The sequence below is a fragment of the Myxocyprinus asiaticus genome, chromosome 19 (assembly GCF_019703515.2).
Source record: "Myxocyprinus asiaticus isolate MX2 ecotype Aquarium Trade chromosome 19, UBuf_Myxa_2, whole genome shotgun sequence".
NCBI lineage: Eukaryota > Metazoa > Chordata > Actinopteri > Cypriniformes > Catostomidae > Myxocyprinus > Myxocyprinus asiaticus.
In genome coordinates, this window is record NC_059362.1 from 36749401 (window position 1) to 36766350 (window position 16950).

Below are 16950 nucleotides of genomic sequence, written 5' to 3' on the forward strand. Positions count from 1 at the left end.
GCACTTTTTTTTGTCTTACCTCAATTTTTGAAATATTAATGTTATCCTGAAACATTTTGCCCTTAAATACTTTCAGTTCACTTCTATGTATATGCTTCAGGTGGAAGGATTCTGCGGTTAGTTTACATATTAACTTAATACATTCATTTTCTGTGTTTTCCTTTGTAATAATCCTCATGATAAAGGTCCATATCACAATAATGATTTATTTTGAGTTTTAAATGTAGTCATTACATACTTCTTTCTAGGGTGTATACATTGCATCATATAAACAATAAGAATTATTGTTAGAACCTTCAAATAAAAGAGGATTAGAATAGTGTTAACTGTCCTTTCCTGACAGCCTTGTATAAATCTCCAGCAATCAAAACCAAATCAATTTGTCGCATCTAACTTATAACCAGTGTGGGGCATGTTACTCAAAAAAGTAACCCATTACAAATGACTAATTACTTCTCTAAATTTGTAATTAGATTACTGAGTGAAAAGTAATCACATTACTTATTACTTTTTAGTTACTTTTTAAACACTTTTCAAAGAAGTTTTTCTGCTCAAGTTTAAAATAATGTCTATATATCCTCCTTGTCTACTGTCACACGGCTGTCACAGAAACGCAAACAGACATACTGTACATATGAACATAATTCATATTTAAAAATATATTATACATAATATTATTTTAGAAAAACTTGTAACCTAAGTAATGTAAAAGTAGTTACCTTAATTCAAAGACAGTAACTGTAATCTGATTACAAGAATTTAAAATGAAATGCGTTACAGTACTTTTTTTTACATTAAAAAGTCATTCGATTACAGTTATTTATTACTTTGTAATCAGATTACACCCAACACTGCTAATAACAAAATAAGACCAATAATTTTCTTCACTGTTATAAGTGCTTGATTTTCCCCATGTCTGAATACTTTGTTACTGGCACCAGGAATTATTAGAATATACTTATAATTAAGAACAAGCAACTGTGCTTAAAACTGTGGAAGAACTGTGCTAGGATATGGGAACCCAGTTCTTCATATGCATAACCAGTTCATGAATGAAGAAACTGGTCGGATTATTGTGCATATTCAGGAAGTAAATAAGTACAATAGATAGTTACTGTTTTTTGCTCAACTTGTACTGCTCACGTTTCAATTAGCAAGTGTTATTGTCAATGGCTGTATCTCGTTTGGAAGGATGCGTCCTCCGGAGGTCACATTGTCAGCCGCATACTTCATCGAGGCTGTCTCGTTTCTGAGCGAGTAGGACACTTAGAATGTGACCTTCTTTCACGAGAATTTGGAGGATGCATGAGGTGTATCCTTCGTGGGCACTCACAACCCACATTTCTTTACTTCAACGAAAATTTTTACCAAAAAATGACGCCAATTTTCCCATAAATATGATGTTCCAACGCAAGGAATGTTAATTCCCAAGTTGAAGTACCTCAGTAGATGGGTGCAGAGTATATATGTATAATTATATTAATGTATAATTAGTATTAGAAGTATACAAATATTAGACTAAAAGTACAACTGTAAAATCTATTTTCTTTTCTCTTTACATCATTATAACTCTCCTAAAATGTACCTCATACATTCCCTTTCAGAGGGACTTTGTTCCCTTCTCACTCAAAGCGCTTGTACTTGTTAAAGAGTGGCGTGCTGTCATAGCAACCATGTTACGTTCCGTTTCCGTTCGTCCTAAGAAGGCCGTCTCGTTTAAACGAGGCTTGTTTAAAGGAGGACACTCGGTATACTGCAGCCTTCAAAGGACGCGTCCTACCTAGCATGCAGCCTTCCAAACGAGACACAGCCATTGTTTTCCATCATGGCCTGCCTTTAGCCTGATGTGTATAGAAAGGACAGTGCATTTATCTGGAAGTAGACTGAACTATCACTGCATGCATCTGCATTTGCCTGAATCTTTTCCTGCCTCATAGCGGATGCAAATCAGCATCACCTGGGATTTTCCATCCTACTTGTTTTACTACTTTGATTAGTTGCCACTTTAATAGAATTTACAAGATGATGATTACTTCATCCACATAAAGAGGATCACTGATAAAATCAATCTGTTTGGCAATCTATGTGTACACTAGAAATGAGGGTTAAATGGATAGTTAACCAAAAAAAATAAATAAATAAATTCACCTCATGTTGGTCCAAATATGAATAACTTACTTTCTTCTATGGAACACAAAAAGGATATGAAGGATATGTTTTTTTCTCAGTCACTATTCACTTTAATAGCATATTTTGCTCCTTACAATGAAAGTGAATGGTTACTGAGGCAATCATGAAAGGCTTTCATGACCCCCTCAGTCAGCATTCTCTTTCATTGTAAGGATTAAAAAAAGAGTAAGTCACCAGTTTAATTTGTGGGACAGAGATTGATACCATTTATGAGGGAAATTTATATGCTATGCTGTAAACTACAGGACCACCTTGTATGCAGCATTATTATTAAAATTCACCATGAATTATGTTGGCTATTGAGCAGAATAAATGTTATGAGTAATTTGCAAACAGCATGCATTTGGATCCAACAAATGTTATTTCCTGGCTCTGTAATTGTTTTACATTGTCATCCTCAGCCAAGTTCCTTGTGGTGATAAAGCATGTCACTTTAAATCTCAGTTTTAAACAAAGGCTGATATGAAGCTAGCCTATAATAAATGTCCATTTAATTTGTGCATTCGGGTTTTTGCACAGTTTCACACACCCACACCCACAATAAATCAAGACCTAACAGTCAATAACCTTAAAGGGTCATGCTCTCCATCTGATTCAAAGAAAGAAGCAGGCTCTTGCCCCAAATAAGCTATGGCAAAACATGTAGTAGTGTTTTCGTACCAAAATAACATCCCATTACATGTTTTACATCATTTCATGGACTTGTGGCAAACAAGGATTGGTTAGACTCTGTAGAGCATGCTATTTGACCTACATGTTTAAATGTAAGTATCTGAGGTACATGCAAATGTAGTTATCTGACTTGCAGAAAGATCTAACCGGAAGATCTTCTCTGACGTTGAAAACAAAGTAGCCGCATGGGTGACTGAGAACAAAATATTTCTCTAAGTCATTTTTCAAATAAGTAAAAATAAAAAAAATTATATATTTTTTTCCCCTCAATAATATAAACTAAAATGTTAGTTAAAAAAAAAAAGCAAAAAACGAAATAGCAGCTGATTTACAGTAGTTGAAAAAAAAAACACACAACAAGATTATGTCGTGATTAATATGGAGAATTAATGTGTGTGCGCGCGCGTGCGTGTGTGTGTGTGCGTGCGTGCGGGTTTGGGTGGTTTACCAGGACATTTTTTAGGTTATAAACTGGTAATTACAAGGGTATTATGCTATAAATGTGGTTTATGAGGACATTTCTAGTGTCCCCATAATTCAAATCGCTTAAAAAAACATACTAAACGGTGTTTTATTGAAAATGTAAAAATGCAGACAGTTTTTTGTGAGGGTTAGGTTTAGGGGTAGGGTTAGGGTTAGGGGATAGAATCTATAGTTCGTACAGTAAAATCATTATGCCTGAGGAGAGTCATCATAATGATAGCTGCACCAACATGAGTGTGTGTGTGTGTGTGTGTGTGTGTGTGTGTGTGTGTATGTGTGTGTGTGTGCGCGCGCGCTAGTTTAGTGATAGTTTAGTAACCTAATATTTAATGTGTAATGAAGAATTTAGGCTATGTAAAATATGACATGTAAATAAAATTTTTAAATAAAAATACTGTATGCTAAATGTAATTATACATTTGCTATTACTATGATAATTGCGTGTAGTAACGTAGTGTAGCCTATTATTATTTTTTATTTTTTTTATTTTTTTTTATTTTAGGGGTCTCCTCGGGATTTCTCTTACTGAAGGGTGGGGCTCTATTGAGAACTGCCTCCAGTGGTGGGACAGAGACAGTTTTGTCTGTAAACTGTCGTTGCCGCTTTACCCAGCATCTGTCAGCTCGGTGAACAGGTTCATCCATCAAAAATAGATATTACACTCGGTTTAAGAATATCTCTGTACGGTAATGTGCTTTTGATAACCGGTGGCGTGGCGCGTGAGAGTTAATAGTGGGCTGCCTCTAAAAGTTCTCTCAAGTTGTTCAGACTGGGGAAGAGATATAATGGTTCCTGAAAGAGACGAGCTTCAATGAAATAATGTAAGTTAACTTTTTAAACTTTCTTCATGTTTCTTTATAAAATGGCACCTTCAGGCTATAACTAAACTAAAGAAATCGTTTTGTTTCCCTTGTTTATCTTTCGTTGTCAATAAACTCTCGTTAGTTTGTGTGGTAATAGAATCTGACCTCATGAGAATGGTGGGTTTAAATGTTCAAACTAAAGCTGTCCTCTTTTTACATTACAAATAACGCCATTAGAGAGTAAGAACATACTTTTTTTTTCTTATTATTTGTTTATTATTATTTCCACTTTTACCATGACCATTTCGATCATTGATATTCCAATAAGTAATCAACTCATAAATGAAAAGTGCATATGAGCCTTTTATCGATTGGGTTTATTTTTGTGCTCATTTTTATATTTTTACTTACTTTTTACTCGGGTCAGTAAAATATCGAGGGGCCCGTATTTGGTGTCACATTACAATGAATTTTGTGCGCAGAGGAATTACATGAACTCTTAGATGCCCGTAAATATAACAGTAGGCTGAACTAAATATGTTTTAAAAAGTCTAAACTTGAATTATAACTTTTCATAGACTGTCTCAAAACCCAGTGAGCTGCCTACCTTAAAAGCGTTTTTTTTTTATTTATTTATTTATTTTTTTTGTTGTTGTTGTTGTTGTTGTTGTTGTTGTTTATTTATTTATTTTTTTACTTTATAAACGCGCACAGAACGTTGATTCTAATGCTGGAACGTTCATTTGATGCCCAAGAAGGATACTGTCTAGGTAGATAGCATACTTGGTTTTAAAGCACAATCACGAAGTAGCTAAATGTAGAATTTCTTATTTCATTAGATGAGATGAGCTCAGGTGATGTCATAGAAAAATGAGAGAATGATGAATATCCAATTTACCTGTACAGTGCTGACAGCTTTGGTAGGTGTCTCTGAAGTTAGGGAAGTAGGCTTTAATTAAAAACTGTTGATGTACATTTCAATCACTTCTAAAGATTTAACTTTTGTACTTTATCAGTAGTTTGTATCAATGCAAAGAAAAACTACATTTGTCTTATTAAAAAAAAAAAAAAAAAAAAAAAAATAAGCATTGTATTTATTACTTTTATGTTTTTTTATTATTTTTATTTTATTTTACATCATGATTTTCTGGTTTCTTAGACTTAAATTAGCATTGAGTACTATAAGGCACGTTTGCTGACATTCCAGCTTATTTTTGCCATGATGAATCAAATCCTTTATGCTGCTTGCATGGTGCTTTGAGTTGCTGATCATTTACATATTCTTAGAGGAACACTCTGAACAACATTCATGTTTTCTATAATGTCATGTATTACATTAATATTATATAACGGTTGAGATAAATGGCCTCATTCTGATTATTGTGACAAGAAGAACACCAATTTGAAAGCTGCACTGAATAACATTAGAGCATGAAAATATGTAGCAGCATTCTGATTTGTCAGTATTATTTATTTCTGGGTGTTGCCTTTGAATTCCTCTCATATTAGATGATTTCCTTATCCAGCAAATTGTGATTGCCTAAGATTGCTTAAAAGGATAATACTCCTTTTAACGTTTAATTCCATCATTATGGCCTTATGATTAATCGGATGGGTGGCGTGTTTGCAGTTGTTTAATAAAATATGACTTGAGAGCCATAGCTATTGTGTTGCTGGCTGATTCTGCATCCACTGCCACTGCACTGTGGGTTGAAAATAGAGATCACTATTATCTTACCCATTTGAGATCCTCAACAATGCTTGTGGATTGCTTGTTTGGAATGGAATGAAACAAGACCTTGGGAGCTCACACGGGATCTTGTAACGTCACACACTTGGTAAGTCTTGGCAACAAAAGGTTACAGACTTAGATGTTATTAACCATAGTATCAAATGAAGCAATGTGATAATCTCATTATAACATACTCAAGTCTCAGATGGAGGGAATTTTTCCATCAATTTGTTATAATGATGACCTTAATCACTGTAATTGTAATGCAGATGAACAATGCCCACTTAAACAAATAATGTCTTCAGCAAAATAACTTATGAGGTCTCTAGTGATTGTCATCTCCCACTGGAATCTTCCTTTTCCATGAACTTCATATAATGGATCACTAGAGCTCGCCTTCTTGGAAGCAGATTTCAGACCAGAGCTTAAAGTTGTTTGTTATAATCCAGTTGCAGATCTTATTGTGGTTTGTAGTGAAGGTTCACAGATATAGTTGATTTATTTCTCACTATCCGTTCTGAAATTGATGCATGGCTTAGTGCATTCACTCTTAAAAATAAGAGTCCCAACCAGATAGTCTCATGACAACTCATAATAATTTGTACGAGATGGCGAATCGAACTACATTGTACTACTTGGTTCATTTGAAAAAGGTATGACTTTCATCAACCAATCAACAAACAGAATTTCAAATCGATACAATACAGGCATCAAATTTTAGCTAGCCTCCTTTCCAATACTTTATTTTAAGAAATGTAATGTCAGTGGAAAAAATATGGCAACTCATTCCATATTTTATGCAATACAAATTACTGAAGTATGTCAATAACCTGTAATATGCTTCCCTCCTCTAAAGCCAACCCCTATGTTTTCTTTCTTTCATGGTACACAAAAGTTATTTTCCTTTTAAAATCATTGTTAGGTTTAGGGTTTGAGTAAAAGTTTAGACTTTATGGTTAAGTTTGGGTTAAAGGGTTAGTTCACACAAAAATTAAAATCTCTCATCATTTACTCACCCTCATGCCATCACAGCTGTGTATTTCTTTCTTCGGCTGAACACAAACGAAGATTTTAAGAAGAATATCTCAGCTCTGTAGGTCCACACAATGCAAGTGAATGGTGATCAGCACTTTAAAGCTCCAAAAAGGAGATAAAGTCAGCATGAACATAATCCTTAAGACTCAAGTGGTTTAATCAATGTCATGGTTGGTTTTGGGAGCGAACAGACAAAATGTAACTCCTTTTTCACCGAACATCTTGACAGCAGTCTCATGCTTTCAAGCTTGATTACACTTCCTATAGCGCCATCTAGTGCTCTGCACATGCATCGAGCACTAGTATGTGTAATCAAGCTTGAAATCATGATCGTGTCTAGAGACTACAATGGCAAGATGTACAGTGAAAAAAGAGTTATATTTTGTTCTGTTCTCACCCAAAACCAACTGGATCACTTCAGAAGACATGGATTAAACCACTGGAGTCTGATGTATTATGTTTATGCTGTCTTTATCTGCTTTTTGGAGTTTTGGTCACCATTCACTTGCATTGTATAAAACTACAGAAATGAGATATTCTTCTAAAAATCTTCATTTGTGTTCAGCAGAAGAAAGAAAGAAAGTCATACACATCTGGGATAGCATGAGGGTGAGTAAATGATGAGAGAATTTAAATTTTTGGGTGAACTATCTCTTTATAGAGTTTAAACTTCGGAAACATCATATATTTTTCGCTGGTTTGTTTGTGGGAGTAAAAGTTAGATGTTTTTAGCAATTCTTGCCAATTTTTTACGATTCACACATCTTACTAATTACTATGGCTTGTCATGAAACCGATTTGATTGCAGTTACTACCAAAAAGTATTTTACTGCCTAATGCTATAAAAGAACCATTTTAAATACCACAAAGAACTTTTTCTATTTATTTAGAAAAACATCTATCTGTGTTTTAAAGAACCCAGAAACCAATGCGCTAATCGGAAGACCATATAATGTAACATCAAGGACTTTTTAAATCTCCAAAGAACCATAGCTAACTCAAGAACCCTATACAGTGAATAATGGTTCTTACTGTAAGAGGATTCCTTGGTGAACCTGAGGTGCTGGAAAGAACTATTGAAGAACCTTTATTTTTTACATCTTGTTGAATGTTGAATGCCCACTTTCACTTCAGTAACACTCTAAACCTTGCATTGTTGAACTTGCAGCAAGCCAACAATGTGTGAGCTTGGATGAAAGTGTTCTCAGAATGTTGAATTTGCTTTGCTCTCTTTTGTGAATTGTTTCTGCTAATTCAATAAAAATTGTTTTAATGAGTTAACTGCAATTAAAGGTTAACTTCTGTCATGCTACTTGCAGATTGAAAGTTCTAAGTACTCGCGGCACCATTAAAAATCGGAGGTCTTTGACACTGATAGATGCTGTTGTGTCACTTTCTTCTGCTAGAACAGCACACCCTTTCTTTTGAAAGAATGAGAACAGGGACACCTGGGCGATGCTCCATACGGTCCATTATATTGTGGATCTGAAGCACCAACATAGTAATCCATTCTGGTACAAATACAGGTTTTTGTGTGCAGTCATTGCTTTTAAGTATAATTTGAGTATCCGCCTTTACTATGAAAACCACCCATTTTGCAGTGTAAAAAATAGAAAAAGCATTTGACAGTTTGTGAATTGTAGGGTTATACAAACACACACACACACACACACACACAAAAACTCAAAAGAAAATGAAAATAATAGAGTTTTTAAGCATTTGTATTTTCTGAATTTTAGACATTTTTATACTGTACTGTACTGTTTATATATATACATTTCTTCTCATGGAAGGAATTCCTCTGTTTATCTTAGCATTGGCACTTTAGATATTTTTATACACACTTTTTCCTTTTTTTATACATGCATCATGCAAACATTTCCCAACATTTGTTTGCCGTCATTTCAAGTCATGCTTTGTAAATGGTGGTGCACCCATTAGGAGTTGTTGTATAAACCTCACCATCCTTGATTTTTCAGGAGACTTATTACCTCTGACATGGGAGAACAGTTAGTGATTATGTAACAAGACAGCATTTGAGTTTCTGTGGTCACTCTTTTGAGAAAAAAAAAAGTTGTTTCCATGCCACGAATACTTCATTTAAACCTTCAAAGTTCTCTCAAATTATAGACACATCAGAATGAATAAAGATATTGTTCTCCCATGTATGAGAAAGAGAGAAAACAAAGTTTATGCCAGTAGCTGTATACGAAGATTTTTAGAGGCAATGACTATGAGTAATGAGTCTTTTGGTACAATTTATGTAAAAAAATCATTTAATGTGTGTTTTCAACATCAGTTGCGTCAAAGATTGCAATCCCAGCCTTAACTACAATCAATTTAACGAAACCTCTATTCCCAGTGTGAACGTGTGGTTTTCTTGTATTTGCACAATATTAAATAGCAAATAAGTATTCAGTTGTGGTTGTTTCAAAATATAATTAGCTCAATTTGTTTTGCAGGGTTTCGTTCCTCAGTAGTAGGTGGTGGAGATGGAAGTTCCTGAAGATTCTCCCAGTTATCCTGCTGCTGATGTGCCTTCCGACCTCAGGTAAAGGAGCAATACACCTATTAAAATAAAATATTATATTGCAAATAGTCTGGCATGAGGAAAAGTAAACTACTGTTCTGGTGGTCTGATATGTATGTATATGTTACTCATCATGCTAATCAACATTGCCTCCATCTCATTAATTAACTTCTTTCACCCTATTTAATTTCTCCTCTCTTATTTTCAATTGCTTTTTGGCATATTTCAGTAGATCTCTTTTTCGTTTATGTGTGTTTATGTTTCAAACCTTCCTTTAAAACATCCTCAAGTTTGGTTAGAACAGAATATTGTTACATTTCTTCTTACATTTCATCCACCTTTATTCATTACATGCTTTTTGTTGTGTTTGCATTATGTCAAACTTCAAAGTAAAAAAGAACGCAGCATTAATAGAGCAATCTAAACTCTTGAGAAGGCAGATTAAAAAAAGAAACATTTTTTGGTGTTCCTGTAACTCAGCTGGTAGAGCATGGTGCTACCAATGTCGAGGTTGTGTGTTTGATTGCCAGGGAACACATGGACTGATCAAATGTATACTTTACCTTGAATACACTGTAAATCACATTGGATTAATGTGTCTGTCGAGAAACATCTTTCATCTCAGTCCAAATAAATGACACAATAATGTTGGTTGTGCAGATTTACCTCATCCTAAAATGAGCTCATTGAGGAAAGATTTTAAAAAGTTATCTTAGACTGCATATGATTAAAACTATACCCAAGGGAGAGATTTGTGATCTTGCAAGCTCTTTCAGTGGTCTCACAACATGCATTGCCTGTCTAAACTCTTTACCATGCCTGCTTCTGTTTTTAGGCCAGTTGTTACGCAAAACCTTTTTAGTGATTTTTGTAAAGCTGACCTAATCCATGTAATGACAGCTCCCCTCTGAGATTGAGTTATTATTCAGAGGTGGTATTAAAGGGATATTACTCACCCTCATGATGTTGCATACCTATATGACTTTTGATCTTATGTGAAACACAAAAGGAGTCAAGTCAGGTCATTTTTATTTGTATAGTGCTTTTCACAACACACATTGTTTCAAAGCAGCTTTACAGAAAATTATGCTATAACAGAAAATGAAGCTGTAGAAGATTCTAAGCAGAATGTTAGTGACTGACAGCCTAAGACACCATTCACTTTCATTGCATTTTCCTTTCATGCAATGATAGTGAATGGTAACTGAGGCTACCATTCTGCTTAACTTCTCCTTTGGTGTTCACCTAAAAAGAAAGAAAGTGATATGGGTTTGGAACAACAGGAGGGTGAGTAAATTATGATAGAATTTTCATATTTGGCTGAACTATCCCTTTAAAACATCTTGTATTTGCTCAAACTGACCACTTGAATCCTTAATCATTTTATCGTTGCTGAATTTTTTAAGTTCTCAGTCAGCAGATGAAAAGCATGTAGTTTTTTAACATTAGTCGCATACCGTGGCTCGCCTAAATTGTACGTACTGTTATATTGGTCCAAGCAGTAACGTTTACAGTCCTTGGCAGCCTGTCAGAAATGGTTTAGAGCAAACATTAATTTAATGCTGGAAATTAGCATCAGTGAAAGTGTGTTAATCGTTTGAGCAATAGACAACCAAGGGAACTAAGAGTTTAAAAGAATTAATTTCATTTGAATGAAGCCTCACTGAAAACAAATAACGAAACAATGTTTGGTACGTAGATACAGCCAAAAGCAATTTCAAGCAAATTTGGTTTTCAGAATAATACGCCTCTCTTGGGAGCATTCCAGGCCTCATTTAATCACGTCTAAATCAAATGTTGCTCAAACTTGAAAAATTCTTGATTAAATATCTTGTTGATTACATCTGATTTGTCACATTGTGTAAACAGCATCCACAGACACCAGATGCCAGAGAGGGAATCTTTACTGTCCCTGCGCAAAGGCTTGTCATTAAAACCAGATGTAGTGGTGGTACTTAAAGGGATAGTTCACCCAAAAATGAAAATCATGTACGTACCCTCACGCCATTCCAGATGTATATGACTTTCTTTCTTCTGTAGAACACAAACACTTGCATTGTATGGACCAGCTCTGTAGGTCCATACAATGCAAGTGAATGGTAACCAAAACTTTGAAGCTCCCAAAAATACATAAAGGCAGCATAAAAGTAATCCATAAGACTCCAGTAGTTTAATCCATGTCTTCTGAAGCGATACAATCATTTTTGGGTGAGAACAGACCAAAATGTAACTTCTTTTCACTATAAATCTTGACATCAGTAGTCTCCTTGGCGATCATGATTTCAAGCTCGTTTACTCTTCCCAGCGCCATCTTGCACTTTGCGCATGAGTCAAATGCTAGGAAGTGGAATCGAGTTTGAAATTATGATCGATCATGCCTAGAGACTGCAATGGCAAAATTATCAGCAAAAAAGGAGTTACATTTTGGGCTGTTCTCACCCAAAAATGATTGTACCGCTTCAGAAGACATGGATTAAACCATTGGAGTGGTATGTATTATTTTATGCTGCCTTTATGTGCTCTTTGGAGCTTCAAAGTTTTGGTCACCTTTCATTTGCATTGTATGGACCTACAGAGCTGAAATTGTCTTCTAAAAATCTTTGTGTTCTGCAGAAGAAAGAAAGTCATACACATATGGGATTGCGTAAGGTGGGTGAACTGTGTTGAACTGTGATGAACTGTGGTGAACTATTCCTTTATGAGGGAACAAACCCTTTGAACATAATTTCAGATTATGCTTTTGTTGTTTGTTTTCACATTGAAATGTACAAACAGGGTGTCATATGTTTGTTCTTGGAAAACCCTTATTTTCGACCATGCTGTGCCCTTTGTAAGCCAAGCAGTCTTCTTTCTGCTCATGCACTCAAAAAAAAAACATTTTTTACGATTTACGCATTTCCATTTTATAACACAATTTAATCAAATTGATTCAAGTAATCTTTAATAAAATACAATATTTTTGAAATATTTTACGTTTTATTCATTTAATTTTGTTAAAACTTACACTATTCAATTTGATGGAATTTTGTTATGAAATTGAAATGTGTTAAATATAAATCTTAAAAATAAGATAAAATAGTTTTTTGAGTGTGGATGTGTTTTTAGAGTTTAAACTCTGTTCCCACTGGATTGTTGTAGAAAAAATACCAGACCTAAGATGTAGAACAGTGCTTTTAAAAGCAAATCTTTGATGGTTTGTGCTGCCATATAGTCTTGAAACTGCCTGGATCTGCTCGCACACATATATACAAAGACTCAGATATAAAGTTATGGACTCAATTAACGGAAAGGTATACCCAAAATTATTTACTCACCCTAAAGTTGTTTCAAACCTATATGCTGTTATTTTATTTATTTATTTATTTATTTTTTGTGGAACACAAAAGAAGACATTTTATCAACCTGGTCTCATTGAATCACGTTCCTGTACCTACATTTTTGCAAAATGACTTTTATGTGGCTGGAATCATGAGTAAAATGGCTGATTATCAGTTTATAAACAAATACTTTTTGCTCCGTTCCTAGCACGATGCTATCTTATGACATCAAAACACTTTTATTACAGCGCATGACTTGAAAGGCAACGCGTGTTGAATGTGTTATAGAAGCACCATAATATGACATGGTTGCTTTAGCAATTGCGATTTCACCTCACATTTGCTTATATGACACTATTGGTTAGGTTTAGGTTGAAGGTTAAGTGTAGGGATGTCGGTTTTATTTATTTAAAGCTCGATAGAGCATTAACCTTTAAAACCTCATCTGTTTGGGAGAACATTTAACTCGCTTTAAGCACCACACAGTGGACATTTTACCTCGATCCTGTCACAATACGTGTAATGAATCATTTCATTTTGCAATAAAGTTATTTTCTTTACAATGATAGTTTATAGTGACCACATATTTCAAGCTTTATAAATGACAAAAAACACCATAAAGAAACCATAAAATGATCTTGAATGTGGCACACAAGTCATATAGGCTACTTTTATGGTGCTTTTTTTTTCTTTTTTTTTTTTTTGGAGCTTCACAGAGGTGGTCACTATGAACTGTCATTGTATGGAAAAGAGCTGTGTAAAGATTCTTCAAAAATTTAAATTTTTTGCTCCATTGACAAAAATAACTGCATGCAGGTTTGGAGCAACATGAGTCAGGTAAGTAAATAATGAGAGAAATTTCATTTTTAGGTGAACTATTTAAGCAATTAAACAACCCATGACAGATTAATTAAGAACACCTGAGGTATGTAGACAACAGGTAAACTGCCAGTAGAGTGAGCGAAACAAGAAACTTCAGGATTAAAGTGTTCACAAAATGTGGCGCTGCTGAAAGGGCTAGTTTTAATCTTGCAGGTCTTTGTAGCCCTAGATCCATGTATCTGACATTCCATTCTTTGGCATCTTTCCAAAGTGGCCTTCTTCTAGAAGTACATTTTCAGATCAAAGCTGTGTAATCAAGCATTCTTTCATTGACCTTCATTTCATCAGCAGTCACCTCATGACAGTCACTTTCACTTCCCATCATATCAGCGCCTTATTTTTTTTCCCTCCCCCACCATGAATAAGAATACAGCTGGTTCCTTTGGATTGGAGTTTGAGATGATGACAATGGATGGAACACTCCAGAAATGAGGGAACAATTATGCTGTTCTAACATGTTATTACTTTCCACAAGCGTTGTTATTACTTTCACTCCAATGTTGATGTATGTTTGAAACTACAGCCAAAGACATTATAAAGGGAGGAGATGGGCCACTTGTATATAGAGTCTGATCTGATGAAAAATAGCCACTGTGTGGCACTAAAAGCCAAACAGAGTTTTAAATCAACAAAACCTACCTCACTACCCTAAACCTTAACATTAACCTAACCAATATTTTCAGAAAATGTGATATGAAAAACGTATTTGCTGAAGAAAGCACGTAATTTTGTGTTGCCTTTATGACACTTTCAACTCACGTGGCAACTTGCGGGCTCGTACATCAGTCCTTTGCATCGCAATTGCAAAACGCTTTATCAGTTAAGCTACTGAGCAATTTAATCATGTTTAAACAAGCTTTTAAATGTAGTTGGTAATGTAATGCAAATGTTAAAAAGTCATGCACTACAGTAGGTGTTTTTATGTCATAATATAGCGCATTAAAAAACAAGTGTTTATGAACTGTTAATCTGCCCTTTTACAATTGACTTTCCTCCTCATCTGCCTGTCAGACTCGTCAACTTGCGCCACACACACACACATGCAGCGGAGAAAATGTCAGAGAGAAGCGAGGCGATGGGGTCTGACATAAGTGAGTGTGTGTGTGAGTTAAAGCAGTGTTTCTCAACTGGTGGGTCGCAGGTCTATTCGGACTGGGTCGCGGACAGCAGGGAAAGAACAATGCCATGGTTCTCCCATTGAAGATAATTCGGCGGCCGCCCAAGTGATAGCCTATTTAGGACTGCTGAGGCAGATTTACTGATAATCTCGCAATCAGCTAAAGGCTTCTCATCTGCACTTTCGCACGAGTGTAACTAAACCAGCTCGCGATCATGACCTACTCTCTGGCGCGCGTGTGCAACCGATTGTTGCGTGTGCAACTATTGGGCTTCCCTCGATATTGTGGAGCGCAGACCTCAAAACTGATGTGACTAATTTCAATTCTAGTGAGACTTTTCTAGTTTAAAGCATTACGGAGGAAGTCAGGTCGAACCTCTCAAACAGTAGGCAGCTCTGACATGCCAAACAGCACTAAGGAGGAAAAGAGCAACACTGTGCTATGCGCTATTTTTTATTTAGTTTTTCATTATACATAATCACCTTTACAAAATTTTTCATGATTTTACATGAGTAAAAGTAACTGTTGTATTTTGACAAAATGTTAGTTTCATATGAAATAATCTAAAGGTAGAATCAATTAGACCTCATTTTATATCAACAGTGGCAGTTGTAGTTAAAGTTTCAAGATGAGTTTTAGCTAGTATTTATTTTTTTCATAAATGCTATAATTTGTTATTATTATTACTGTTATTTAAGACTAGCTACACTGACCTAACCATGGTTATGAGGAGCCTTTCCTCCTGTGTAATATGTATGTTCTCTTTGAATTATGTTTGAAATTAGGAAACAAACGGGATAATAATGAGCTCATATAAGTAAATATGCTCTTCAATTTTTAAAAGGGGGGAGAGAAAACTTCCTGTCACTTTTGTTGTTGACATCAACAACAAAAATAATGTTACTCGATGCATGTCCTTGTACTTGAAACCATGAAAAAAACTATGCAACATAAAAGGAAATGCGACCCAGGATACATTAAATACAGGTTGCGTTTTTACTATGGTGGGTCGCCACTTGATTTCCAATGTAAAATCTGGGTCCTGAAGCAAAACCAGTTGAGAACCACTGAGTTAAAAGTACAGACAGGAGCAGTCTGGCTGCGCTGTCGCGCACCTACAGTATATGTTAATTGTGGCTGTGTCTCGTTTGGAAGGATGCGTCCTCCAGTGGTCACATTTGTCGGCCGCATACGTCATCGAGGCTGTCTCATTTCAGAAAAGCGAGTAGGAAACTTCGAATGCAGCCTTCGAATGCAACCTTCTTTCACGGGAATTCGGAGGATGCATAAGGTTATATCCTTCGTGGGCACTCACAACCCACAATTCTTTGCTTCAGTGGAAATGTCTAAAGAAATGTACGCCAATTTGTCTGTAAATATGATGTTCATACGCAAGGAATGTTAATTCCCAAGTCGAAGTACCTCAGTAGACGTGTTCAGAGTGTATAATATGTATAATTATATTAATGTATAATTAAAATAAAATATTAGACTAAAAGTACACCTGTAAATCTATTTTCTTTTCTCTTTACATCATTATAACTCTCCTAAAATGTACCTCATACATTCCCTTCTAAAGGGCCTTTGTTCCCTTCTCACTCAAAGTGCTCGCGCTTGTTAAAGAGTGGCGTGATGTCATAGCAACCATGTTACGTTCTGTTTCCGTTTGTCCTACGAAGGCCGTCTCGTTTAAACGAGGCTTGTTTAAAGGAGGACACTCGGTATACTGTAGCCTTCAAAGGACGCGTCCTAACTTGCATGCAGCCTTCCAAACGAGACACAGCCTGTTAATAATCATAGGACATTACTTTAAAAGCTCACACAGCTGATGTAATTTTTCATTTAGTAGTTAATTTAACATGCTATGCTAACATGTAAACTAACATGCTTTAGTTATATAACATGTTATAGTTTCATGCTATTTTTTATCATGTTTATAATTCGGTTTATTATTATAATTCTGTTAGCTTTCTTATTTATTCTGTTTATTGTATTTATTTTCATTGTATTGTATTTTATTTATTTTTCTACACATACTTCCATTAAAAAAAATGGTTTCGAGTTTCAATTATAATAAAGCGTTTGTTCACTCCTTTAAGGGTCATTGTAACTGATAATAATAATTGTGTAATACCGTATACCGTGATACCGTGAAACCGTGATATTTTCTGAGACGGTTATCGTACCG

General features: G+C 35.2%; 1 protein-coding gene across 6 annotated transcripts in view; it reads left to right on the top strand.

Moving 5' to 3' along the window:
• Positions 1 to 3857: 3857 nt before the first annotated feature.
• adgrg6 (adhesion G protein-coupled receptor G6) overlaps positions 3858 to 16950 on the top strand; it is a 54558-nt gene continuing 41465 nt past the window's right edge. For 2 of the 6 annotated variants that reach the window (XM_051645148.1, XM_051645149.1), the window contains exons 1-2: positions 3860 to 4166; positions 9378 to 9466. In XM_051645148.1, the coding sequence (XP_051501108.1) occupies positions 4165 to 4166; positions 9378 to 9466 (91 nt within the window). In that variant the 5' untranslated portion in view covers positions 3860 to 4164. Of the gene's footprint in view, positions 4167 to 9377; positions 9467 to 16950 lie in introns of all 6 variants that reach the window. The other 4 variants (XM_051645147.1, XM_051645151.1, XM_051645150.1 and 1 more) reach the window with 4 other exon arrangements.